General features: G+C 48.0%; 10 protein-coding genes across 10 annotated transcripts in view; 3 read left to right on the top strand and 7 right to left on the bottom strand.

Annotated features, from left to right (window-relative positions):
• Positions 1 to 714: 714 nt before the first annotated feature.
• On the bottom strand, positions 715 to 4,030 carry PFICI_00970 (uncharacterized protein; the record flags this gene model as incomplete). The annotated part of the gene is made up of 2 exons (XM_007829551.1): positions 715 to 3,435; positions 3,494 to 4,030. 2 exons carry the CDS (start codon positions 4,028 to 4,030, stop codon positions 715 to 717), a joined length of 3,258 nt encoding a protein of 1,085 aa, XP_007827742.1.
• An 827-nt stretch (positions 4,031 to 4,857) lies between these two features.
• Positions 4,858 to 6,940, bottom strand: PFICI_00969 (uncharacterized protein; the record flags this gene model as incomplete). The annotated part of the gene is made up of 7 exons (XM_007829550.1): positions 4,858 to 5,035; positions 5,188 to 5,271; positions 5,322 to 5,503; positions 5,566 to 5,797; positions 5,853 to 6,063; positions 6,134 to 6,332; positions 6,398 to 6,940. The coding sequence occupies 7 exons, from the start codon at positions 6,938 to 6,940 to the stop codon at positions 4,858 to 4,860; spliced, it is 1,629 nt and encodes a 542-aa protein (XP_007827741.1).
• A 1,250-nt stretch (positions 6,941 to 8,190) lies between these two features.
• Positions 8,191 to 9,477, bottom strand: PFICI_00968 (uncharacterized protein; the record flags this gene model as incomplete). Its single annotated transcript, XM_007829549.1, has 3 exons — positions 8,191 to 8,849; positions 8,916 to 9,223; positions 9,302 to 9,477. 3 exons carry the CDS (start codon positions 9,475 to 9,477, stop codon positions 8,191 to 8,193), a joined length of 1,143 nt encoding a protein of 380 aa, XP_007827740.1.
• Positions 9,478 to 10,027: 550 nt separating this feature from the next.
• On the bottom strand, positions 10,028 to 11,892 carry PFICI_00967 (uncharacterized protein; the record flags this gene model as incomplete). Its single annotated transcript, XM_007829548.1, has 7 exons — positions 10,028 to 10,528; positions 10,585 to 10,945; positions 11,000 to 11,060; positions 11,112 to 11,202; positions 11,263 to 11,386; positions 11,449 to 11,641; positions 11,700 to 11,892. The coding sequence occupies 7 exons, from the start codon at positions 11,890 to 11,892 to the stop codon at positions 10,028 to 10,030; spliced, it is 1,524 nt and encodes a 507-aa protein (XP_007827739.1).
• An 891-nt stretch (positions 11,893 to 12,783) lies between these two features.
• On the top strand, positions 12,784 to 14,925 carry PFICI_00966 (uncharacterized protein; the record flags this gene model as incomplete). The annotated part of the gene is made up of 9 exons (XM_007829547.1): positions 12,784 to 12,912; positions 12,976 to 13,109; positions 13,176 to 13,425; positions 13,493 to 13,668; positions 13,722 to 13,921; positions 13,979 to 14,336; positions 14,396 to 14,461; positions 14,518 to 14,571; positions 14,625 to 14,925. 9 exons carry the CDS (start codon positions 12,784 to 12,786, stop codon positions 14,923 to 14,925), a joined length of 1,668 nt encoding a protein of 555 aa, XP_007827738.1.
• Positions 14,926 to 15,869: 944 nt separating this feature from the next.
• On the top strand, positions 15,870 to 17,645 carry PFICI_00965 (uncharacterized protein; the record flags this gene model as incomplete). The annotated part of the gene is made up of 1 exon (XM_007829546.1): positions 15,870 to 17,645. The coding sequence occupies one exon, from the start codon at positions 15,870 to 15,872 to the stop codon at positions 17,643 to 17,645; it is 1,776 nt and encodes a 591-aa protein (XP_007827737.1).
• Positions 17,646 to 18,150: 505 nt separating this feature from the next.
• Positions 18,151 to 20,076, bottom strand: PFICI_00964 (uncharacterized protein; the record flags this gene model as incomplete). Its single annotated transcript, XM_007829545.1, has 1 exon — positions 18,151 to 20,076. The coding sequence occupies one exon, from the start codon at positions 20,074 to 20,076 to the stop codon at positions 18,151 to 18,153; it is 1,926 nt and encodes a 641-aa protein (XP_007827736.1).
• Positions 20,077 to 20,796: 720 nt separating this feature from the next.
• On the bottom strand, positions 20,797 to 22,635 carry PFICI_00963 (uncharacterized protein; the record flags this gene model as incomplete). Its single annotated transcript, XM_007829544.1, has 8 exons — positions 20,797 to 20,934; positions 20,994 to 21,086; positions 21,156 to 21,371; positions 21,452 to 21,699; positions 21,755 to 22,298; positions 22,352 to 22,455; positions 22,508 to 22,552; positions 22,602 to 22,635. The coding sequence occupies 8 exons, from the start codon at positions 22,633 to 22,635 to the stop codon at positions 20,797 to 20,799; spliced, it is 1,422 nt and encodes a 473-aa protein (XP_007827735.1).
• Positions 22,636 to 23,914: 1,279 nt separating this feature from the next.
• PFICI_00962 (uncharacterized protein) lies at positions 23,915 to 24,955 on the bottom strand (the record flags this gene model as incomplete). Its single annotated transcript, XM_007829543.1, has 3 exons — positions 23,915 to 24,650; positions 24,706 to 24,850; positions 24,901 to 24,955. 3 exons carry the CDS (start codon positions 24,953 to 24,955, stop codon positions 23,915 to 23,917), a joined length of 936 nt encoding a protein of 311 aa, XP_007827734.1.
• Positions 24,956 to 25,987: 1,032 nt separating this feature from the next.
• The window catches only part of PFICI_00961 (uncharacterized protein), a gene marked incomplete at both ends in the record, with an annotated part of 1,279 nt that continues 332 nt past the window's right edge, over positions 25,988 to 26,934 (top strand). The window contains one exon of the mRNA XM_007829542.1: positions 25,988 to 26,903. Coding sequence (XP_007827733.1) covers positions 25,988 to 26,903 — 916 coding nt within the window. The remainder of the gene's footprint in view (positions 26,904 to 26,934) is intronic.

The following is a 26,934-nucleotide window of genomic DNA, read 5'->3' as shown; positions in this document are numbered from 1 at the left end:
GTCAAGGTGAGGTGATTAGTATACAGCCCGCGTGGGTTGGATTGAGCCGATGGTCGACGCCGCCAAATGTTTCATGACATTCATTCTGTGTATGTATACTCTGCAAATACCAGTCAGCTCGCCTAGATAGGAACTGTGATGTTCGCATCGAGTATAGCCGAGCACACTGCGATCGCGCGCGCTGAGCCGCTATGCGGGGGATGAACCGCTAAAACTTTTGGCAACCAACGGTCCAATTGCTGAACAGGTAACACTTTTTGGTCCCGACGCGTTCGCCACTCTCAACACATCATTTCGTTCCGGGGGCACAAAGGGAACTTTAGCCAAGATCCGTCTTTTTACCTAGAAACAGGGATGATCTTGCTCAGTTTGTACGTCTGATTAAGCTCCAGGCCTGAACACTGGCGCCATCAAGTTCGCTGTACGAGGTGCAGGGCAGCAACCCGCGCTTGGATGCAATAACGTACATGATGGCATCATTGTTGATTGCCCAACTTGGCTGGTAGTCATCTATCAGAGAATATGATATAATGATCTCGATTGAGGTAGGCAAGCGCCGAGGTAATGCATATTCTAGATTTTAGGAAAAGTGGCTTATTGTGACTGGTAGTTGAGCCAGTATAGATGGAATTGGCAGGCTTGCTCTCTCTGGTAAGGAATCACGACATGTCGTCTCTCCCTTCTATCCGCCTTGCTGACGCATTGTCAGGTTGTCTATACTTCTTCTCTGCTCGAGGGGGCTTCATATCGGGCAACACCGAAACCTTGAAGCCACATACCGAACTCGTGGAACTCTTCCATCTTCGGGTCATCAGGGGGCCCTTCAGTTACACCCCTAACATAGTCCGAATCATGGGCAAAAGGGGCAGTACCACTAGTTTCTAGATCGAGATCATCAGCGGGCCATTCAGTTACAACACCACCGGCCTCTCGAAGTCGTTGGGCGACGACAGTGTGACCTCTTTCCAATGCAAAGTCCAGTGCTGATCTATGTTGTCTCCTTATCGACGGGTATCTCCTTGTCGACGGGTATCGACCGCTAATGGATGAAGACTCAGAACGTACCAGACCAGAGACTGACGGACGTGATTCCGACTGGTCAAATTCCGCCGGGTCAGATTCAGACTGGTCAGATTCAGACTGGTCAGATTCAGACTGGTCAGATTCAGCCCGGTCAGATTCAGACTGGTCAGATTCAGTCTGGTCAGATTGAGCCTGGCTAGGTTCAGCCTGGTCAGATTCCGACTCAGAAACAGATAATATCGTTGCATCTTGGTAATCATTGAGGTACTCATTATAGGTAACATGAGCAATTGCGTTCGGATTTGCTCCAGCTTCTAGCAGTCGCTCGATCACGGGGAGATGACCACCCTTGGCAGCTTCCATCAACACTGTCTGCCTGGAGCCGCACCGTCCTGATTCATTCACATTCGCGTTCGCTTCAAGTAGTCGTTCTATGACTGAAAGATGACCAGCTCTAGCAGCCTTTCTGAGCGGTGTCGTTCTCTCACTTGCATATCCTACTGTATTGGGATCTGCTCCGACCTCCAGCAGCCGGTTAACAACAGTAAGATGGCCGACTCCAGCAGCTTCGATCAGTACTGTTGGCCCCGGTCGTGCCGGTAACCCCGTTACACAGTACTGGTTGCTGGATATTAATCGGGAATTCACGTTTGCTGTTGCTTGGAGCAGCCGGTCCACGACAGTTAGGTGGCCAGCTTTCACAGCCTCTTTGAGAGCTGTTTGGACTGACTCCTCCCCCGGCACCTCGCGGTTTCTGGCTCTGAGTAATTGGTTCTCAGCTTCCGAGTCGTCGGATTCATAATTTATGAGAAATGTTGTTCTGTCCGAGGAGGAGGATCTGATTTTTGGGCCCAGCTTCTCTTTTACCTGGAGCAGCCGGTCTACGACAGAAAGATGGCCAGCTTTCGCAGCAATAGTGAGTGCTGTTTGGCCCTCATAAAGCTCCAAGTTTAGGTTTGCCCCAGCTTCCAGCAGTATGTCTACAACACCAAGGTGGCCGGCTTCAGCAGCCACCATAAGTGCAGTCCGGCCATTCTTGATAACTCCGTCTCTTGCGTCGACATCCGCTTTTGCTTGGACAAGCCGCTTGACATAATCTTCAGATCCCAAATTCGCTACCAATGATAATATGGGCCGAGAAAAGTATGCAAAATTGGGATCAACCTTGCCTGATTGGATGAGACGGTTTGCCACATGATTCAGATGCCACCCGGCAGCCCAGCAGAATAGGACTGAAGCAGCGCCAGATGATGATATTCGCACCGCTCCAAACGTTTTGGAGACCTTTGAGTCTACCCAAATGATCGATTCGCTGCTCATGCCGTTCAACAACGCTGCAAAAGCTCTTTCGGAGGATGTGACCCCAGCATTCGTGGCCAAGTTTGCATCGAATTGATTAAAGGTCCAATGGAAGACATTTTCCGATTCTCTGAGTCCCCGGGCATCCATACATAACAGAGCAGACTGGGACAATCGAGACAAGTAATCGCCAGAGAAAGGCTCTTTCGACGAGGATGGGCCCTGCAACTCCCACTGGTGTCCTGCGGCCCATTCGACGTAGGAATTCCAGTCATGATCCTGTTCAAAGGGGTAGGCCCAATCCCAAATGAGAATGAAATCACGTCTAACCAATTGGAGTCGCATGGCATCATCCACACGCAACTTGGCCGTAGAGACGTTTTCCTTGTGCGTTAACGACGAAGCAGCGGCAACCACAACAACCGAAAAGTCATGATATAACCGTACAATGGTAGGTGTTGTGGCACCATCAAGAAGGCAAATGAGATCACCCTTCCGGAGAAGTATTGTCGAGTTTCGGAGCATCAAAACATCAGGGTACAGCTCTTTGCTCGAATATTCAGCCAGAACGTCTCTCCAGTGCACATTTACCCGCTGCATATTGTTGAACCGATCATCGTGTTCGGCGTCGATGACTGTGCCGAGAACATAGCCTACGGCTTTGAGCACGGCAATCTCCTCCTCTTTTTGGCATTCGATGGATATCTGATTGGAAATGACGAATTCAACAAGCCTTTGAAACAATTGACGGACGGAAACTGTGTAGTCAGGTAACAGGCCAGAGGAACTCATATCAACTGAGCTCATTCCGAGCAGCGCAAAAACTTTGTCTTGAGCCGTGGTTGCCTTGCGATCGTGAAACATATCGACGAGTTCCCCAAAAGTGCATATGCCTTCAGCTAGCGCTGTAGATAAATCATATGGAGACCTGAAAACGGATCCTTGCATCAGGTAGGCCACGGATCGAATCGTATTCTGCAATGCCTGCCATTCTCCACCAGCTTCGAGCGAAGGCTTCAACAGATTCGCAGCAATGCCAAAGGCATATCCATCCATTTCACGATGACCACATCGAATCTGGACACGGCGAGCTGCTCCGACCTCTTGAAGAACCTGAATTGATCAGCAATTGTTCAAACGGTATGCAAGGAAAACTTTGTGCATCACCCACCCATATGCGTTCAAACCACGGTCTCTGAAACAATGCAATGATCCTATCAGAGATTTGCCCTTCTTTCTTGGTATTGATGTGCCATTGTCTTCCAACTTTGCGTAAATCTTCCAAGGCTTGGTCGCTCTCGTCTGCCATCTCCCCAAGCCAAACAACAACGCAACTCGCGCAAGCATAAATGCCGTACATTAGTCCAATCTGGTGCTCTTTTTCTCTTTTATTATCCTGATCTATGCACAACGCATCTACCCATAAAAGTTTGTCGCGAATTCGATGTCTCACATACGTCAATGCCGTTTGCAGATTGGCGGTAATAGCGAGATTGCACCCATCCAATTCGATAAAATGGGTTGTGTCCGTTTCGCCCCATACATAGGACAACGCATCATACGGCTCCTCATGGTCATGCATATCTTGTAAAGAGTACTCGAGCAATTGTCCCTTGAGTGGTTCGCTGGCGCCAGCACTTGGGAAAAGGCGCAAAAGTCGAATGCTTTGCGATGACGGTAAAGCCTGATAGATGTACGGAGGTCCCATAGTGATCGGCTGGTGGACTTTTGAAAAGTGCAGACTAGGAATGAACTGGCAAATACAAGGACAAAGTCTGCATTTGAAGTTGCAATATCAAAGGCAGTCTTTTAGCTAGTGCTGCTCTTCGTGGTAATAATACCGGAAAGAAAAGAAATATTGCAGGCAAAAGTCCGAGACATTATAACATAACGGCGCGAAGTGGGGTGAATACCATTACACAAAATACATCTTCCGTGGTTTTCTTTCAGTGCGGTATTAATTCCTTTCAAGGGCCTTCCCATCCGATGGATGCCTATCTCGTACCCAGTGTTCGAGCAGCGGCCACCAATCACAGCGCCTGATATCTTGACATGTTTGTCGATCAGGCTGCATTTTATTCCCTGCGTAATTTCCGTCGTGGAAGGATCACAGAAATGGACCGACTCTTGAGATATTTTCATCTCACCTAAGCCAACGTGAAAGTGAAGATGTGATTGAAGGAGCACGTAAGATGTCCAAGTTGATCCTACAATCTTCCAAAGAGAGGTGCTAAACCCCATCTAATATGCCCGAGTAAGTATTCTGCGCTGGGCCATATCTCCGTCATTACAAGACCAAACTTATCCCAAGTCTCTGGAAAAGATAGCGTCTATAAGCAGGAATTCGTCGTGAATCAACCACTTAGGGTCACAAGTTCCATTGCGTGAGTCTGTGTCGATAATTTATACGCGCGATATATCGCCAGGCCAAATCTGCAAAAGTGAGAGCACCATACCCAGCCCAGGCTTGTGTAGAGCTATATACCATGTACGCGATCCCGCAACGCCGGATTTGACCAAATACAATTGTTCAACCTAGAGAGGATAGACAAAGTGCAGATTCTGTCGATCTGTTGCGTCGAGGTCTTCTTCGTCAATCTTGATCTCTTCACTGCCTGTATCAAGAATCTCGGCAACATTGTTCGCTCGAGAATGAGCGAGTATTTCTGCTCGCTGTTTATTGAGCTTGTCTAGGTAAAACCGGATGAAGAGACTGTCACAAATTTGCGTTAGCATTGAATCTTTGAAATAGCAAGAACCGTGGCGCAGTGCCTCTTTCGAGGACATATAATGCTTGGATAAGCGCGCAAGCCGTATACCCCGCAAATTCGTGGCGGCTGCAATGATCTCCGGGTGCCAACTTACCACATTAGAGGCGAAATAAGCCAAAACGCTGTCATGAAAGCCCAGGGAAGTCTATATCTAGGTGCATACTGAGTTTGCCAGAATCTGGAACTGGGGATTAGCAAAGTCCAGTTTCAATGATGGTTGAAACTCACTGCGGAGAGATCATATTGGCAACGGATGCAGCAACGATACACGTTCCCATTAGAGTCAACTTTTTTGTGTACCCCGTCGTAGTGGTGCCTGCCCATGACAGACCCAAAACGTACGACGGTTTGAATGTTGAGATTTGGGTGCCTACAATAAGGGCAATCTTGTTCTCCCAAGGCGAAGCCAACTGAGACTAGATTACTAAAACTGTTTTGGACAGACGTGCAAGGGAGGGTTCTCAAGTCTTACCTCCATGATCCCACCGACAAAGCAGGGAATATAAGAAATGGCACATGTGTATCCCACGCCAAGGTCAGTTGCATATAGCATCGCTGCTGAGACCAGTATAAGGAACGATCCCCATAAGGGCTTGGCTATGTTGAATAGTGCGCTCTGAGCCGGAGTAAAGCCAAACCCGACAATAATTAACGGAAGCTGCTGCGACGTATTATTTGGCAATTCGTTGAAAAACATGTGAAATCTGGAAAGCTTTAGCAAGATAACAAGAGCAATTTAAAAAGATGTGGTAAACTTACATAAACAGCCAACTTTTTAAGTCTGTAAAGCACTCGCGGACCTGGTTCCATCTGAATGTAGTGTTGACAATACCAGAGTATGTCTCACGGATCATGGCAATAGTATGGATCTTTTCTTTGGTCGTAAGCCACTTTGCATCCACTGGAGAATTCGGCAGAAAATAAAACATTGGAACCACGACGACGAATGTAAGTATAACGCAGACAATACCTGAAGCTTTGTGAGTAATTTGACGCTTGATAGCTTGTGAATGTTGGCCAATAGCCAAGAAATTACTTACGCAGCCACTTCCAGGAACTCAGCCCACCGACTAGTGTCCCAACGTCGTCGTCTTCAATCAATTTGTAGGCAACCATGGTGAGGAGCACATTGGCAAAACTTCCCGAAGCCCACCATAGGAGCTGTACCCAAGGACTTTTCTTGGGGGTGAAGAAAGCTTGGTGCAGCACAGTCGTGGACGGGACAATTTGCGACTCGGTCTATTTCAGTCGATATTAGTTTTCATGTCTAATGATATGACTAATCAACGTTTGAAAATACTTACCATGCCAAGAAAAAAGCGCAAAGCCATCATCTGTCTGCCCGTCTTGACCACGAGATGAAGACCAAGCAACAGTGCCCATAGAACCAATGATGCATTGATAAAATGCTTGTGCCCGACTCGTTGGGCGACATAGCCACCAGGCCAAAGAGCAATCAGGTAGTCAAGGTAGAAAAGCACAAACAAGTTGTTGTACTCTGTCTTGGACATGTCAATGTCGTCAAAGATTCCCATTGTACTGGCTTGCGACAGGGTCGACTTGTCCAAATGGATGAGGAAAGCGATCCACCATGTCTGACTGAGAAGACACCAAAAGTTCTTCTTGTTGATTTTGTTCTGCAGCTCTGGTGTGAGTGGTCCAACCTTGTCTTTCTGACGGTTGTAAAAAACCGTCGTGTCATCGACGTCTCGCTCCGAGACTTTATGTTGGGTCTCTGTTGGAGTCAACTCATTCTTGGTTGGAAGATTGTTGGTAGGACTAGAGGCAGACGTGTCCCCGACGGCATCACCCTGTACGGAAGATTCGTCTTTTGGTTTTGACTCCATGATACAAGATGGGAAAAAGAGAAATGTAATGAAAGACTTCTGTCTGGTTTCGAGGATGATGAATGTAATTCGACTGGCCCTTATTGTTGGACAAGTGATTGCAACATTATATACCATTATTTGCCCCTGTGCCATGGTCCGCCCTCTCGATAGGGCTCATAGCAGTAGTGGTCGACACAACATTACTGCGTGCTGAAGCGGAGACTAAGCAATCAGCAGACATACGGGAATAAAACAGTCATCTCACACAGAAATCTTGGCCGCTCTTGGCGGCCGAGTGCAACCATGTTCGTCTCAAAAGTCCCTTGCACGATTTGATCATTGTTTTCTTGATATGGCGAGCTTTTCTTGGCAGGCCGCGTATTTTCTGGCTCAGGGCATGGGTCGTTTGCATGCCAAGATGATTTTCTGGCGCCAAGTGCCATAAAGGTTCTCACGGGCGTGGCAACAATGCTTCTGCTGCTTGAATTAACGTGCATTCTTGGCAATCTTTTCAGTGCACAATCAAACTTCAGTTGCGAGTGACCTAGAAAGCTAATACCATCTCCATAGTAAAACTCCTCGAATATTTTGCCTACTAGAATGCATTTTCCTGGCCGTCAAGGTGATATTGGCGGGTCGGCAAGCCACTGAGATCAATGGGAAAGTGCCTGGAAGGAACACGGTGTGTAATGATACAGTGGCTGAATTTATGTTGCGTGATCCGTTTCCTGTTCTAGGAACTATCAGCCGCCCTCTGCACTTTCGTATCATTCTTGTACTCCACTGCACCCCGGCACAAACTTGCGGCCTGGATGCCAAGGAAATCACACAATATACTATTAGGTGACACAAGGAAAGAGTCGATTCTGTGTAGTGGACCATGGCTTCTCTGATAGTAATGAGGCATTTGATTAGAAAACATGGCATGGCTTTGTCTAATCTAGCAATCTAGCTGGATGTTACCTTACATGATGTACCAAGAGTCCTCCACCTTGCAAGCGGTGATATTGCCAGAAACACCTTGCTTGAGGGACCTGTGACGTTGCTCCTGAGATTGATGTACACGAGTCAGTGGAAGTTTACATTAGAGCTGAACGGTCCAACCTGCCTCATCCTAGTAGCAGCATTGTGTGGGCTCACCTGGTGGGTATTAAAGTTGGTGAAAATCATTATATTGTCAATTGACACGCCCGGGATGAACTCTGCTCCTTGGATATACCTTGGTGGGCAAGCATTGACAAATCCTCGCTCATGAGCGCCTCGTCAAGTCAGCTTTCGTCTTTGTGGCCTTTGAGGATTATGTTTACCTTGTCATCTCCGCTTGTAGTGCAAGGTATCTTGATCTGATTCACAGACGCCTCAGCATTCCCTGTGTTGATGTAGAAAGTCAATTTTTTAGCCACTGCGAGGACTGTATTAGCAAAGAACGCAAGGGCTGGCTTTGCAAACGCACCCTCGGCATCTGTAGCTTGTTGTGCCTCCTCGGTAGTTCCGCCGATATGTGGCCTCAAGATGATATTCTTCTGCTGACGAATTTCCTCTATCCAGTCATTCGATCCAACAGTAAAACCTGACCCATTCGTGCCTGGCTCGCTCGGGTAGACATCTAGAGCTGCGCCGGGGATTTGACCGGTTTTCATTGCAGCGATCAAGGCCGGAATATCGACAACACTACCCCGGCTTGCATTGAGTATGTAGGAACCAGGCTTCATCAAGTTGAACTGCGCGGACGACACCATGTACTGTGACTGTTCAGGCAGGTGAAGAGTGACAAAATCAGAGTGACGGAGCAACTGATGGAGACTACTCATCTGTTGAGCATTTCCAACGCCCATGACCGGACGAATGTCATGGTATATGACTTTCATCCCCAGGGCTTCCGCCAACACCGATACCTGTGAACCGACGTGACCGTAGCCAATAATGCCTGCGATTTTGCAATACATTTTCAGCCAGCGCCTTGGAATGTTGAGAAATAATTGAATTCTCTTACCCAGCTTTTTGCCCCGGATCTCCACAGAACCATTACTTGTTTTGTTCCATATGCCATTGTGCATCTCTGCTGAGCGGTCACCTAGCTGGCGCGCCAAGGCAACCAGCTCGCCAATGATGAGCTCGGCCACGCTGCGTGAATTTGAGAAAGGTGAATTGAAAACCGCAATGTTTCTTTGAGTCGCATAATCTAGATCTACTTGATTGGTATCGATGCAGAAGCACCCGATTGCCACCAAGTTTCTCGCTCCTTGCAGAACCCGCGCATTCAGCATGGTCTGCGACCTGATGCCAATAACGTGCACATCTCTGCATCAATACTAGAGTGTTAGTGTTACTGGTCATTTGCACCATGAAAGACGTCCTTGCCTAATCTTTTCGATCAACTCGTGCTCAGGTAGAGCGTGTTCGAAAGCTTGGATTGCATAGCCGTAAGAAGCTAGCAGGTCTTTGCCTGTTTTGTCGATATCTTCTAGCAACAGCACCTTGAGACCTTGTACGCTTCTCAGGACAGAATTGCTCTCTGATGGAGGGCCTCTTGGGACGCTCTCTGCGAAATTCATGTTTGTGTTGATAGTCATTGCAATGAATGTTTTCGAGGTACGTGTTTGGGAATGAAATATGCATCGGCCGACATGGCGTACCATTATATGGTCCTTTAAAACATTTGGTGCTTCACAAACAGACCAAAAGGGTTCGCATATTGGGAAAAGTACCGTAGCATAGGAGCCACATTGCAGAAGCAGCAGGACCAACAAGGTGATTCTCTCCGTACCCCATGCCACTTCAGAGTGATCGGCATTCGCTGTAAATATCTGAAGCGGCAAGTATCATTGACTCGTGACAAAATCGTCACCATTGATTTGCACATTAATTGACTCACTGTTACATGTGAGACGTGTGCACGTAATATCAGGTAGAGGGTCCCCTAGAATGGAATGACGATTTCTCAAAAAGACTTTGCAATTAACTCCATCGTTGCAATAGGAGATTTAGTTATACTGATGAAATATCATGATTATATGTGCAGAGTTGCTAGAATAGACAGGAAATCTCATTTGTTCATCCCCGAGCTGTGTCCGATGGCTTAATGCCACTTTGCTAGAGTTTCATTTACACGGTCAATTTATATAGCGCCTCAGTACCACCACGTAGACTATCAGCGCTATGGCCATTCGCTCGACAGACGCTTGTTGCCACTCGAGCAGCATCTCCATTGTAGCAAATGAACAAGGAACGCTTACCTTGAATTCCCATGTTGATCTCGCTAGCGTCCGAGTTTACTTTGGACATCAAGTTGCGCCAAAGAGAAACAAGAGTGGACGCATCTGAGAATGGCCTGTCACATCCCATTTTCACAGTCGGGATGTTGATCGACCCTGGGAGACTGAACAGATTGTAATCTTCGGGTTGTCTTAAATCAATAATCACTGTGCCTTGAAGTGGAGGAACAAGCTCTTCCCAGCCGAGGCGGTCCGTGTGGCATTTCTTCGTTGCGAGCAACAAGACGTCCTTGGCTATGGTCTTGTCGAGTCGGTAAAAATCGCCTAGAACAGAAAGAGCTTCCCTCTCCCATGCTTCGTCGTAGCGAAACAGATCTACATCAGACAGTTCCTGAACACTTTGGTCAGTATGAAGCCGAGTTTTCATTCCAATAAGAGATTTCTTACAGCGTTTTGAACGCTAGGAAAGTGTTCAGGGCCAAGCTTGTCAAAGTATTCGTTGATATACTGGTATGGAAGATCACAGCAGAGGGAGACACAGTGAATCTGACCATCTTCTCCCGCCAAATCCGAGAGTGTCCCGGCGGCTTTTCTGTCGTCAATGAATTGGTACAGACCTTTCAGATTGAATCCAGAAGATGGACCACTGACGATTCCGTGACGACAAAGCTGAAGAGATAGATAATACGAGTCGTGAGAGCCCACTTCTTCGACCTTGTCGACAGCCGATTTCCAAGGAAACTCGACAGGTCCCAACAGAGCTAGGGATCGCGGGCCGGGGACTCTATCTCCAGCGGCTGTGCAAACGCTGTCAAGCGAGTTGTCAGAAATCATTGGTATAATGTGATAGAGGCAGACCTACCCCAGACGAAACACGGATGGTTTCTTTTCTTTAAAGTAAGTTCCCAGGCCACTCATTGTACCTTGAATGGGGTCAGAAAAATTGCGCAGTCATTCAAGACGACCCTGCTTACCAGAAGTCCCCATGCCGGCACAGATGACATTTATCTCGGGGAGCTGCTCATATATCTGAGGACCTGTCCATCGAACATGCGCTTTCCAATTCTGCCAAGACAATGATCAGTTGTGCCAAGAATGTTGCGACAATGCAACAAAAATACATACGTCTTCATTTTCGTACTGGTTTGGGTTGATGACTGTATCATCCTGCTGTGCCCATCGGCGTGCAGCCATGATACCGCCGCGCTCGTCCAATGGTTCAGGCTGAGAAGGTCCTCCAAATAGAGTACTGCGGCAAGGCGTTGGTTACTCCTTGTAAATGTAGCGGCAGATCGTGGAAGAACAACTTACATGTTCAGCCCAAAGAATTGCATGAGTTTGATTTTGGCCGCCGTTGTCTTGTTGCTGAGATATGCGTGCACATCACCAAACCCTGGTAGAACCTTGGACACCAGACTCATGGAAATGACAGTTGAGCCAGAACTATACTCGACGACTGTCTTGGTCTTGTCACAGTCCTGATGGTTTTGTAAAAGATTAAGCGCTGGAAGAAAGAATGTCAGCAAAATTACATCCTCATCAGTCTTTACTTTCTCTCTCACCTGGCATGGCTTTTACATTGTTTGCGGGATGCATCGTCATCATCTTGGCATAGATGTGAACACCGTCTTGTTTGTAGGGGTTCAGGACCTCTGGTAACTCGACCAAGGGCAGTGGAGGTGCAACATCTGGATTGAAGTAATCCTTTAGTGCTTCTGGCCCCTTGTAGACGTTCAAGTTGTTTCGTTTCTCCATTGTGGGTGACATTGTCGAGCAAAGATTGAGACTCAGCTTGGGGCCAAACTTCCGGCCGAGGGCTCGTATATAACGATAATAACTACCACCGCCCGGGTGCAAAGCAAAAGAAAATTCATCGACGATGAAATGGTCTCATCACATGGCACCCTCAGAACGCAGTGACACAAAAGTACTCAGCATGAGGCCTTCAGAATGACTACCACCGTGATGGCCACTCTGCGTCTGTCGTTTAGATTATCATTGCCATTTCCGGAAACTGAAGCCGCAAGTATCTCTGATCATAAATTCTAGTATGTCTTGTCATAAAATCGCTACATGTACAGATTACCGATCTTCCAGCCGTGAAACAGCATTCCAACCATGCTTTGGGTGGTTTCTGCAATGACCCACCAACACGCACCTCTCGGCCCTTGTTGCCTCTGCATGATCACGACATCTCTAGGATACTTTAACGTAATAAAGATATCGAAATGGCTCGCGCGAAATTTGTTGTCATGGTCTTTCTTGTATAATTCAACCTTGACGGCTACACTTTGAAACATACATGTGTTGTGCTTGCTGGCGATCGTAGCCCAAGGCTCTTGGCATACTTGGCATTACCTAGCATCAGCTACCTTGCTGGAAAGGGTGCTCCGCCGGGTAGTTCCAACATTTTGCAATTTTTCCAAGCCGTTTTCATGCGCTCATGATTTCTTGGCCTTTCTGTGTTTTTCCTCATCGAAGTCGGTACAGAATATAGGCCTTGTCTCTTACAGAGTTGAACCCCTGCAAGTAGCACATTTCTCGGACAAAAGTAAACTTCTTGTTTGTTTCCCTTGCCCGCGATCACAAGAGCTTCTCCCTATCAAAGATTCCATCTCATTCTTTTATTCATCACATGGTGTAGTCATGGCTGCAAATGCGGAGAACCGTTTGACTGTACACGATGCTACACAGGACATTGCGCCAGCCTCACGAGAAGAGAAAATTGTGTTCAACGAACAAACCAACTATGTTTCAAGAGGCAAGATCATCATGGTGAGAAATCCTTTCATGTGCGAGTATAAACTATATGGACGTGGGTAACCGTGACGCATCTAGATATTTCTTGCGTGCGCCAGCATAGATCTGGTGGCACTCATGGACCAAACAACACTGGCAGCCAGTTTAAGCATTGTTGGCAATGCGCTGCATGCTAGCCAACAAATGTCCTGGATTGCTAACGGTTATTTCATGTAAGCAGTAATGTCCTAGCCCGCGAATGCTCTATGCGTTTCGAGACCAACTGACGTACCATCCAGAACCTCAACTATCGGCCAGCTGCTATACGGTCGACTGTCTGACATTTGGTCACGCAAAGTGATCCTACTCATCGGACTAGGAATTTTCTTCTTTGGATCGCTAGCGGCGTCGTTGGCTCAGACTGCCACGCAACTCATCATATTTCGCTGCTTTACGGGTTTTGGAGGGGGTGGCCTCATGACCATTGCTCAGATGATTGTGAGCGATGTTGTTCCCCTGCGCGAAAGGGGCAAATATCAGGGCATTTTGGTGAGTCTTCAAAGATGAGAACCGGTTCCTCTCCATCAATATTGTACTGACAAAATTGCATACTTAGGGTGCAGTGACAGCTCTGGCCAACGGCATCGGCCCCGTTATCGGGGGAGCGCTTTCCTCCAAGTCCAGCGACTCATGGCGATGGATCTTTCGCCTCAATCTACCACTTACCGTACTCTCGACTGCAACCGTAGTGTTCTTTATGCCCCTGAAGAACGTCAAGGGCGACTGGAAGCTGTAAGTAATGTATAGCTCCACACGATCTTCACGGTGTTAATGCAAAGAGACAGAAAGGTGCGCGCAATTGACTTTGTCGGCATTGGGTTAGCTCTTGCTGGAGCTGTTGGCCTCATGCTGGGTCTAACATGGGGAGGAGGAGAGTACTCGTGGAACTCTCCAGCCGTTCTTGTCAGCATTCTAGTCGGCGCATTCGTGTGCGTTTCTTTTGTCCTCTGGCAATGGAAGGGCCCCAAATTTCCTCTTGTACCATGTAAGCCACAAATACCACAGATTATCGAGTCTCATATCAATTACTGACATGCTACAGTGGAAATTTTCCGCAGTCGCATGACCATCGGAGCCTGCCTTACCATGGCATTAAATGGTTGGAATTTTGTCGTCCAGATATACTATATTCCCACCTTTTACCAATTAGTCTACAATTACTCGTCAACCAAGGCGGGAGTCATGTTACTACCCATCACATTGGTGCAGACAGCAAGTAGCACATTCTCGGGACTCATAGTGCATTGGGTCGGTCGGTACCGAGAATGTATTCTCTTTGGATGGCTTTGCTGGGCAATTGGTCTTGGCCTCATGGCTACCCTTGATGAGACCTCTGGTCTTGGCAAGCAAATTGGTTATTCTTTGCTTATTGGAGTCGGGGTCGGGAATACTCTTCAACCGTATAGTTCCTCGCGGTCCTGCCTCTTTATCAACATGCTTCGTACTGACGTTTTACTAGTGCTCTTATAGCTATCCAATCTGGTGTCCCACGAAGCGACATGGCTGTTGTTACATCTTTCCGAAAGTCAGTAGCCCAAAGATTGAAACATGTATCCACACCACTGACACTCGTTTTTGCAGCTTTGTCAGGAATCTCGGAGCCACATTCGGACTTGCCGTCTGTGGTACAATCCTGTAAGCCAAGACTTTCACAAGGTTCTACATGGGTAGATGCTAATTCTCCCAAGGAACAATGTTGTCAAAGCATCATTGTCCACGCTGGAGCTTGATTCCGAAGCGTACGACACACTAATCGACAACCCTCAAGAATATCTCGAAACGCTTTCCGACGACCAGGCCACACGAATTCGCGCGGCACTGATTCCTGCATACACTAAGTCCTTCAAAATCATCTTTTACGTGGGAGCTGCACTGGCTGCTCTTGGTTTTGTGGTGGCCTTCTTTTTGATGCCACAATTGGAGCTGCACCGGCCGGACGACGAAAGGCTCAAGGAGGAGGCTCGCAAGGATGAGCTAAAGGAAAAGTGAAAGTTGTGTTTCGTTGGATTCCATAGACGCGTCGAGACATGATAGCACAAGACAAGCACGCAAGGGCACAGGTATCTAAACATACTTGAACTCGTCGGTCTGTGAGACAAAATTCTCAACTATTTCTTGAAGACCATGTTTCTTTCTTCCAACACACCACTACTGGTTCAAACTGTGCCGGTCATGCCAAGAAACCACGTTAATCAATAATGTCTGCACTTTTTCCAATATTGCCCAAATACTCCCCTAACCACTATAGCAAAAATTCGGCACTAGGCAATAACGAAACTATCCATATTACAAACATGTAAATTGATGATGCCACAGCTCATTTACGTTACATAAAAGATACCATGACTGTAATGTCCACAAAGTTTCTATCGATGACTTGCATGAATAACCACCACTGAGCTATCGTTTCCTAGACCGTCGTGTGGCATCGAGGTCCAGCCACAAGGTCCGCCGAGTCTAGGATGCCCGGGTCCGTCCGCTTGTGAAAAGTCCTTGGAACGTCATGACGAGGCTATAATGATGCAACTCAATGTCTACTAGGTCCCATATTATCCAAACTAATATTACATGCGCCAAGATTGACATTATGGTATTCTATAATAATGGTCATCAAGGTGCCGTGGCAGAACACTTACCCTAGCAGGTTAGCAGAGCAAAAACGCAGCCAAGAAAATAGAACGTGGATCACCTTGCTGGCCGTCAAGGGAGTGCGTTATATACTGCTCGACATTATAGTATGTTCGAGTACCCTTGAGGCTAATGATCGCCTTTGGATCCACGACCAGTATCAAATGTCGGCCCATGATTTCAAAATGATGGGTAATCGAGTGAAGCATTAAATATGGTTGCGTCAATCTTTAAATGCAACCGAATAGGACAACCGCCAAGGGCATCCTACTAGCAACAAAACATTTTCTTGATCGAGTGCCATCATGTTGCTTTCGAGGCCTTTGAGCAAGTTTTCCATATTTTTGGGTCTCACGTCTTGTGCTATAGCCACGGATCTCCGCAAACCGCTTCTCAAAGACTTTGACTCACTGGGCGCATGGTTTGACGGCGTTGCCTCGATTGCCAACACTTCGCGACCAGACAATGTCGACCAAGTCAAGAACAAATCCATTGCCATTGTTGGAGCCGGCATTACTGGCTTGACTACGGCCCTCATGTTGGAGAGTGTTGGCATTCACAACTGGGAGCTACTCGAAGCAGACAATCGGGTCGGCGGGCGCTTGCGTACCGTTTCCAATATTGGCGGCACGCAGGAATGGGCCGAGATGGGACCCATGCGCCTACCCTACCGCGCAAAGTACAAAGACAGCAATGAAACCATCGAGTACTCTGACCACGCCATGACGTTTCAGCTCATAGACTGGCTAAACGACATGAACCGCGACAACCATTCGAGCCTCCACCTTGACCTCATACCATGGATTCAGCATTCACCCAACGAACTTTTGGCGCTCGGTACCGGACGACTCTCTGATGGTGGCGTCCCTACCCGTGCCGACATTGCGGCAAATTCAAGTCTGGGCAAACCAGCTCCAATGGAGATTCAAGAGTACAAAGACATGAAGGCCAAAATGAACTCGATCTTGATGAACACGACAACCATCAAGGAGATGCAGCGCGACGTTTGGAGGCTGCACGAGCGTGTGATGGAGCAAGGCCTCGATGAGGTCAGCCAGCAGAGCATGCTGCGAAATATCTGGAACGCGAGCACCAATGTGACGGACGCTATTCATACTGCTACCGACTACGATGTCTTTTGGGACGAGATGAATCACAATTCCAATCTCGCCCAAGACGGCGGTGCAAGCGCCATTGCCGAGACGGAATGGAAATGTGTCGACGGTGGATTCAGTCGCCTCTCACAAGCCATCGTCCCACACGTTCAAAACCGTTTGAGATTGAACAGACAGGTCCGAGAGATCGAGGCGATATCTGATCAAGGTGGAGAGATTACTGGGACGCGCCTGTCGTGGATTGAACCGGGTGTCAATACAACGACAATGAAGCCGCAATCCGACCAATCCAAGGACTATGATTACACCATGCTTGCAGTCCCGTTCACCATGACACGAATGATGTCTCTGCCGTCGTTTTCATCGGTCAAGACGCGAGCCATGTCGGAGCGAGGTCTAAGGTTCAAGGACGCTTGCAAAGTCGCGCTGCTGTTTAGCGAGCGTTTCTGGGAGCAGGAGGAGAGGCCCATTTTTGGCGGATACTCGACTCCCCGAGACGCCGCCGTTGGAGCATTGTACTATCCCGTATACAATCTCAACGAGACGGGAAGGCCAGGACTGATTATGCACTACCGCGGTGGCGACTGGTCAAGTCGCTTTGCCAGCCTGAGCGACGAGGAGCACGTCAGTATTGTGCTTGACGCAATCGCCGACCTTCACGGCGAACAAGTGCGTGATCTGTACACGGGTGATTACGAAAGGGTTTGCTGGCTGAACGAGCGTCATATTGCAACAAGCTGGACGCGCCCGGATGTGGAGCAGCACAGACTGTATATCCCCTCGTACCACGAGACTGAGCAAAATGTTATTCTGATCGGCGAGCATACGGCGCCGACACATGCCTGGATCAGCTCATCGCTGTACACTTCTGTGCGAGGCGTAGTCCAGCTGCTTCTGGAGTTGGGACTCGTGGACGAGGCGAAAGAAGTGAACCAGTGCTGGATGGGACGCTGGATCAAGGTTTAGACCAGGTCACCAAATTCTCTCGCCGTGGGACAGATGGGAACTATACTGAGAATCTTGTAATCAGCTTGCTGTAGACGGGCGCTGTAGATAAATGGACAATGTATATGTGTAGTAATTGAATTCACCGGCCATTATGCATCTCTTCAATGTTGATATGGTTGAGAGAGGAGGATTATGACTTGAATGTTTTCAAATATTTCTCTTTCGTACCGGTGTACTTTTTACTAGCTGGAGAGGGCTATTACCGTCCGTCGGTAAGCTACAGGGGCCTGCAACTAGCACATGCTGAAGGCTACCGCTACCGCTTAGAGGGCCTGCTCAGTGCGCCGATGCTCATGTCGACGGAATCATGCAGTGAGAGTCCTTCCAGACAAGTCCGGCAATGTTCATCTTGATGTTGATTGACTATTCGCCGAGCCTATTTCGAAAATGTTCTATTTTTCTACCAAACACCTATCAAGTATAAACCAGCAGTACCCGACCCATCTCGCAAGGCAAATTGCATTCAATAAAGTATAGCACCACCCCCCAATGTACTCCCAACTCTAGGCGCCTGCAAAACGCCTGCGTCCACCAAGTCCATGGCTAAACGCGACAAAAGCCCATCGCAGCCCTTGGCAGCCAGTATTCCCACAGCCACGGGCAGATACTCTTCATGATTCGTGATGCTGCTCCAGTTCGGCATCTCACCAATGGGAAAGATGAAATCCGGGCACTCGCAAAACACAGACATGCGGGAAGCAGAGAACCCCGTGTACGGAGCCGGCGGGTCAATATCGTAGCGGTTCCGCAGGGCTTGCGTGCCCACCTTGGCCGGGTACAGCACCAGACCAGACGAGCACTGCGCCGGGTCGCTCACCCGAGGCAGAACGACCGTGTTGAACCAGTTCATGAAGAGCGTCTTGTTGTGCATCGCTTCGTCCCAGGAGTAATTGGCCGCCCAGGCCCAACGGGCGAGCGGCGCAGGATCAATAAACGGACGTCGTCCATCGTGCAAGGCCGCATAGTCGGCCAAGAACGGCTCTATCACTTTGGATACTTGGCCTTGCCCAGTCAGAACTGGATACGTGACGTTGAGCATTGTCGCCAAATCCGAGTCAACGTCTGGATCCTCGGAATTGCTGTCACTCCATAGCTCCGTCAGATTCAGAGTTTCCAGAGTGCCATTGACATGTTTTGCCAAGGCACTAGCAAAGTCGTTGAGAAGGTAACTAGCTTCAGTAGTCGAGTCTGGCCACGAGACTGTCCATATATTTGTCGGATATCGGAAAGGTGCATCGTCATTATCCTCAGCCAGCCTTGTGGTATAATTCGGGCCATACATGACCTGCTGTAGCTTGTCCCAAAGCACGGGGTCTCGCACGAGGAATCCGGCCGTGTCTAGCGGTTCGGACAGGGGCATGACATTATCCAAGGCCACAGAGCCATGAGAGGGTCTATTTCCAAAGACGCCATTGACGCCGGCAGGACTTCGGATACTGCCACCAGTATCGGTACCAACAGCCGCATCGAGCCATTCATACGATGCGATGGATGCTCCGGCGCCAGAGCTTGACGAGGAAGCATCTTGATAACCATCGCCGCGAGGATTGAATGGTGAGTGGTAGTCTACCCAGTCTACCGTGGCGACCTCGCTGGTGGCAAATTGTGACAGTCTCTGCGTGCCTACAACCACGGCTCCCGCGGCCACCAATCTTGAGATGGCGGTACAAGTGGTGTTCTCGGGAGGATAAAGATGATACCATGCCCTGTTGCCATTTGACTTTTTGACTCCGGCTAGTGAAAAAATATCCTTGACGGCAATACGGACGCCGGCCAGAGGTTGTGTTTCGGAAGGCTCAAAGTACAGTCTAGAGGGTACACCAATGGTCAACGTGGCTGAGCCGGGTATTCTCGCCGACAGTGTCTGAAATGTGCCATTGGGGTCTTGCAAGAGAGCCTCATTGAAAGTGCCGGCAAAGTCGTCATATAGTCGATAGATTGGATGCAAATCCCCGGTTGACTTGTCCAAAAAGAAGGGTCCTTGGGGGATTTTCGAGTTTGACGAATATTGAATCATTGTAGAGTTGCTGGTTTTGATGGCCTTGACCGTCTTGCTACTACCATTGACATGTTTGCCTGGTACACGATCAAGAAGAGTTAGTTGAAGAAAGGCCGGCTGAAAAACATCATCAACTTGTGCCCAAGAGCTGGCTACTTTCGCGACATTCTCGACCACCGTATCGTTGGTGAAAACCGAAACTGGAACCAGGCCAAATAAAGAGGGAGTGTTTGCAAATGCGGAGGGGTCGACAGAAATTGTTGCTGTGACATGTGGAGAGATCAAGTATGAAATGTCGTTCAAGCGCACAGTCAACCCAGCTGGAGTTATATTGGAAGCGCTGCATAATACGCTATCTAGGAGCAGTATTAAAGGCCAAAGTAGCTGCATTCTGGTGTAATTATTATTGCAGCAGCGAAAGGAAGGGCAGATGATTGATCAAGGTTGGGTTGATCCCTCCAGCTTTTTGTCCGGCGTAGAAGTATTCTTATGGCTTGTCAATTTCTAACCGATTCTTCCCATTCTTGTGACTTGTAAACTAATCATATAGGTCATGAAGTATTTGTCTTGTGCTTTCAAAAGTATGGAGCAGTATTTGGTACTATTGAGAGATACTTTCAAGCGTAATAGTGTTACCTTGCTGGCCACTTCCGTGGTGCAAAATATGCCAAGAAGATCGACATGGCAAAGTGTTGCTGCCAAGCCAAGTACAGATGGTTGTAACCTTGATGGATAGAAAACTCGGGTAACTTTCTAAAATGGAATCAACTTAGTATATGCGGTTTTTTCGGTTCATTTTGAATATATTCATGACCTCCAAGGTAACCCTACCAGCCCGCAAAAGATGCTCCGCAACACTATGGACCATTTTGTACAGACTGCCAAATAGGCCCTTGCGTATATTCCGACGCGGAAACCCCGAATCAAGACTATTGACATGTTTCACATGAGCAGTCACCTGGTAGAATCTATCCAAATGGTACAAGTCAAGGCGGTAGGATAAGAACACTACAACAAATAAGCAACGTGCGAATTATCTTTTACTTGAAAATGTTTTACAAATACGAAAGAAAAGGTTTGGGTAGATGCCAGTAGATATGTTGACGGAAACTATTCATGTCCAATGTTCCTGGGACCGCTTGGACCCTCCTCCAGCCCGTTACCACGAGGCGCATCATCGCGCCAGCACCAGAACGGATACATGAATGATGAACTGTTGCTTCCATGTTCAAAGATATCAGCAGCATGCTGTCAGTCCCATGTGGTTAGTCAATGTTGTAATAGCCATAGAATTCTAGCGTACAAACCTTTCCTAGGACCGGTAGAAACTTGGCGCCGTGGCCACTGCCGCCGGTGCAAACAAAGACAGATTGATCGGCATATGTAGGGACATAGTCGCTCTTGCATATACACATCATTAGTCTGACAGAAGGAAGCGCTTCATGAGGATACAAAAATAGATGACTCACGACGAAAGAATTGTCCAAGGAGTCGGTATACCAGCAGAATTTACTCGAATGAAAGGGAACTTTGGCGAATTCTGGCAAGAAAACCGACACGAATCGCCTGATTGCCTCCACTGCTGGTCGAGGAAGCTGCTCTGGTTTACCTGGCGGAAGCGGGACTGACCATTGCCCATCCTGCGTGAAAGGTGTCCCTTTGGGTGCCGGCACAAAATTGGTAAACTGAGAAATGTGTCAGACATTTGTACTAGGTTGCCCAACCACCATTCTCTCGCCTTGATTTCTCTCTGGGATATTCTTACCTTGATACCACGGTAACCAATCTTGATGAGACCATCCGTAGTCCTCGGAAAGACGTAGACGCTACCGGTGTCTTTACCATTTTCATCACGCGGTGCACTCTTCCAAGTCATGACCGGAAAGTTCTCTGGCGCATACTTGGTCCAGAGTTGCTCATCATTGGGATCAATCTTGAAGGTAACAATACTTCCAGCAGATGATTCAAGATGATAGGAAAGCTCTGGTAGTAGCTGGGTTGAACATGACCCACCTGGCGTGTGTCAACAAAAGTGGCAACGTGTTTGTGTTGATAGAATTTGGCTTACCTGCAATTACTACAACATCGCTCTGATGGAATACTGAATCCCTTGTCTTGATACCAATAGCCTTTTTGCAATCAGTTTCTTGCGTATCCTGCAACTGGGTCTCGAGGACAAGAGATTCAAAGCAACCCTTCTCGGGTCCGAATCGGAAATCAACCCCGAGATCGACAGCCATCTTTTGAAGATGCGCACAGGATTCGCTACATTTGATGAATCCGGAAATTGTATCAAGAACTGCTTCGAATGTCTTCCCGCTCTCACCAGGGATGTTAAAGTCGAGCAGTTTATGATCCCACCCTAGTTCTGCCGCCCGGAGACGGTCATGCGCATCGCCTTTGACAAACTGTGTGTCGCGGAGCCCGTCTCGCGTCAGACTGTCCAAGGTTTCCCTTTCCAAGAGACCGAGTTGGTCACTTGGTTGCACTCGCAGCATGCAGCTTTCCACAAAAAAGTCCTTTCCATGCTCTTGGTTCATTTGGAGCCAAAGCTCTCGACTTTCAAGGGAAAGTCGCTGGTAATGAATTTTCTTACCATAGGATGATCGCATCTTGACAAGGTGAGCTAAAACACGGACAGGAAAGGATCAAGGCCACGGCTTACAATTTTGTTATGGTCGACTGATGCTGCTTCATGCAACGGGTCTGCACCTGGAGCATAACCTGTGTCATCGTACGGGCATTGGTCAAAAACCGTCACTTTGTGCCCTGTAAAGATGGTCATTATATAACCCTTTCTCCATAACACAGGTGCACTCACCGTTTGATCGCAGCGCGATGGCCAAGGAAAGTCCAAAAATGCCAGCTATTCATTTGTCAGTTGGAATTGCATAAGCCCGAGGCTGAAAAAGTACCTCCGACGATATTAACAACTCGTGACTCTGCCATTTCATATAGTCTTGGAGTTGAGATCAAGTCAAGGTGTGTTGCGTCTTGCTTTTGGAACTTGAGAGATGGGTGGGTGACACTCTATTCAGATTGAGGACCAAAGATGACTTGAAAATCGCCTATATAGACACTGTGTTGAGAATGACTGACAAGGAACTCGGAGGTCCATCTGAAGTTCTCGGCGGGATACCTGAAAGTCTTGATCGTCGTCTGACACTAGCAGATGAATGAGAACCCTGGGGGCACCCCCATTGAAATGGCATTCTTGGCATGCAGGTCAAACATGTTGCCTCTATTTAGCGAGATGGTAAGCTTCTGATACAATTCTCTGGTACTAATCTAGGAGTAGTTCATTCGATCCCATCCAGTATTCAATGATTTGACACATGGTGACGCAATGCCAGGTTACGATAGATTGTCCAATATCCTGATCCACTGCGTAGGCTGTGGATGCTTACCCTTGGTCAATCTATTAATCTGATTGCGGTCCTGTGCCGGGACCTCTGACGAGTGTTGCCAGCGTGCTTGCGCTGGGCAAAGAATGGTGAGCCTGGCGCACATGAGCGTTTTGGAGTTTGGATTATTCGGCGCACCAGTCGATATGCTCGGATGATACTTTTTTTGAACGGCAAAGTCATTTGAATTGAAAGGACGCCGACCTTGGTGGCTGGCCAAGCTTTAGGCGTCTTGCTAGCGGACGCCTAGGTAGCCCTATGGTGCAATTAAAGACGCCTGAGCAGGAGCAGCGGGAGAGGTCCAGTGTATAGCCCCGCCCCAGGCACTCAGTGCGCTTTATTGCAAATCCCTCGCCGCACGCAGATGCATGCGAACCTAGATTCAGAATCAAGATAGTATGCACCGTACGAAACCTGCCAGCGCCCCCATACTAACATGGCGAGTTTATCAAAGCCCTTAAATAGCTCTTCGTCCTTTTTGCGACTCTCGGGCCTTTTATTGCTCGGACGACAAAGTAGGAGAAACGGTCCTTCTAGCTCCATATGCTCCGGATATGCCGCTGTAGCGTCCGAAGCTTAGCACGTACCGAACATTATATTCTCATAAGCATGGCGCTGTCTTTTCCGGTCACCGGCGAAAACTATAGCAACATCAAATCCTGCCTAGCACCAAGCTGGTCATATGCATTTGGCCGCGGGGGTTTTCAATGATTTGCGCGACTTGGAGTACAATGGCGGTGGGACTAACACGGATTAATGTGTACGGGCTAGAATGGATCTACTACGGTGTCAAAAGTTATAAATTGTTTTAGTTCTAAAAGTTCTCAAGACCAGTGACCATCAGCCTTCAAAGCTTGTAGTCGACTAATATGTGGAAGTTCCCCTGATTCAACCAACACATCCAATTGTTCCTTGTCTTTCCAATTCTCGTAACATTCTAGGTATTCCTCTGGAAGGAATTCTTCTATTGCCTGGGCAAGATGACAACCACGCTTCCTGTAGACATCTGCGTCCAGCGTTCCTGGCCATCTTTCCATCCCCGCCGGAAAGTACCCAGCATACTCCCAATCAATCAAGGCCTTGACCTGAAGAGTTTGTGGGTCCATCATAATGTTGTGAGCTGCAATATCGCCGTGTTGGAAAACATACTTTGGTTCCTCTAAAGGGAGCGTTTTCCAAAATTTCTTGCCTTTCCATGGAGGTTCTACGTCCGGAGCCATCCAAGAAGGGGGCATGACGAATCCACCGATGCCACGTTCTCGCGATTTCAACTTTGCGAGCTGTGGCAAAACGATATCGTGAATGAACTCATTCGCATTCGAGTATGCTTGGTCTGAACATGCCTTGCATGGGATACACTCTGTATGTTTTAGATCTTCTGGCCTTGAGCAACCTTGGAGTTGTATAGCTTCCAGAAGAAGGCCTCCGATCAACTCTGTGACCAAATAGCGCCGGCCGTCTGAATGTTCTCCATGCTCGAGTACTTTTGGTACAGGAATTATTGTCTGCTGGGAAACGATCTCTAGCGCTTTGGCCTCGTTGGTAATGCGCTCATGATTCCTATCAAAGCACAGACATGGTCAGTTTTGTACGTTACTATCAAGAAAGTACTTACCATGATCTGAACCATGTAAAAAGAGTGCCATCAGGATACGGACTACTGAAGGGGAGTCGTGAGGTCTTTTTGAAGGTGGTAGCAGTGAATTCGTATGCCACGTCGTTTGTCTCGTAGCTTTGGAGGACCGGATTCGCTGTGACGGCTTTGGATTGTGGTTAAGAAATTGGTGCTAACATGCATGTGGAGGCTCACCAGTTGCCGAGGAGACTTGGATTTCTCCTATCTGAACACTACACGTCGAAGCCATTTGTTCGATGATTGGGAGCTTCCTACGCTCCGTAAGGTCAAGGTTGTCTAGAAGTAAACGAGGAGCATTGTGACTTTTTATGTCTACGGGTTGCTGAAGCAACAGAATCCACAGAGGCTTGCGTCCTTATTACACCACCAACCGAGGTGAGACACGGGACATGGCAAGCGATCATGCGATTTCACAGGGTACTAATAATCGTCTTCAAGCTGCGAACCAGCCATGGTTTATTCGCATTCTCTCATCCTCCCAAGTTCAATTGCGCGAGGCTCTGTTAGTAATTCCACATATATTTGTGTTACAGTCCCCGCATATAGGTCTAGGAATATGCACCGATTTGCATGCAAACTCTACGTGTATTCGTTGGCTGTCTGGTTAGAGGTCAGGAGCCATTATTAATTGCAAGGTTTCATCGTGCTTTTACAATTCTGTACGATTAAAGTATTTAATATGAATCAAATCCAGACTGTACTCTGTACAGTGTTTCAAAAGTGCTGCTCCATAGCGCAAGGCCGGCAGCCTTTCAGTACGTACTCGTCATATTATATGAATATGGTGGGGTAAGTATATAGGTATGCTTGTCGTCTTGCACCGCTGAACTCGCTTATGGAAATCTCGCCTCCATTATATTCATTATATTCCCCTGAAAGATTGAATGGCAACTGCTCAGATAAACAGTTGGTGCCCGCAGCTCCAAAGTAATATCCAAGTGCTCTTGGTCCTCTGAGCCAATTGAATGACAATTAGGTGATCAAGACATTTCCTACTATAAGAATGCCAAGTCACACATCTATTTCTGTCGGACAACTCCTCGTCGTAGCGGGGTAACGGCTTTGATACCGTATTTGGCAGCCGTGCTCCGCCCTATACAGTGCCTATATAGTTGGATTCGCACGCCTCACCACGTTTGCTTCCAATATTCCTTGCCATCTCAAAACCACATTGTCGTTAGTGTTAGAACCAAGTTCGATCCCAGACCCGACCCTAGTGCCTCGCTGCAGCTCACTGGAGCCGCGCGACTGCGTTCTTACGATGCGATTACTTCGACTCGAGGAAGGAGACAGCGTTTCTCTTACTGACGACCTGACGCACGACATTCCACCATATGCCATACTCTCTCATACTTGGGGAGCACGCGGAGAGGAGGTCACATTCCAGGACATCCAGAACAAAGATTTCCAACAGAAGCCCGGTTATGGCAAAATCTTGTTTTGCGGAAGGCAGGCACAGCTTGACGGCCTCGAATATTTCTGGGTTGATACATGCTGCATCGACAAAACGAGCTCAGCCGAGTTGGCCGAATCCATCAACTCAATGTACCGCTGGTATGAAAATGCACACAAGTGCTACGTCTACCTTTCCGATGTGTCGATAAATTTCGATCGAAATACCCCACCTCTGCTGTCGTCTTGGTTACATGGGTTTCGAAAAAGCAGATGGTTCAAGCGAGGTTGGACGCTGCAAGAGCTAGTTGCACCACAGGTAGTGGAATTCTTTTCTTCCAATGGCCAAAAGCTCGGCGACAAGACATCCCTGGAGGAGCCAATTCACAACATAACAAACATACCTGCACCGTCACTTCGTGATTTCTCGCAGTCCAATATTGATCTCAAGACAATATTCTCCTGGTGCCAAAATCGAGAAACAACACGGCCCGAGGACAAGGTCTACTCGCTTTTGGGCTTGGTCGGGGTCTCTATGCCAGTGATATACGGTGAAGGGGAAGGATCCGCGTTTCTAAGGCTGTGCGCTGAAGTGCTCCAGCGTGACCCAAAACAAGGCCAAAGTCTATTGATGTTTGTCACCGAGATCGGTCATGCCCCAGCACTTCGCATCCTAGTTCGCGGAAAGGAGAATATTGAATCAAAAAACGATAACGGCAATTCCCTTCTTGCACTAGCAGCCTCAAACGGCCACGAGGCGGTTATCCGAATGCTTCTCGACAAAAGTGCGGATATCGAATCAAAAGATAAATACGG

Source organism: Pestalotiopsis fici (assembly GCF_000516985.1).
Source record: "Pestalotiopsis fici W106-1 unplaced genomic scaffold PFICI_Scf_1, whole genome shotgun sequence".
Lineage (NCBI taxonomy): Eukaryota > Fungi > Ascomycota > Sordariomycetes > Amphisphaeriales > Sporocadaceae > Pestalotiopsis > Pestalotiopsis fici.
The sequence above is the reverse complement of the archived record's forward strand: the minus strand, read 5'-3'. Positions and strand labels throughout refer to the sequence as shown.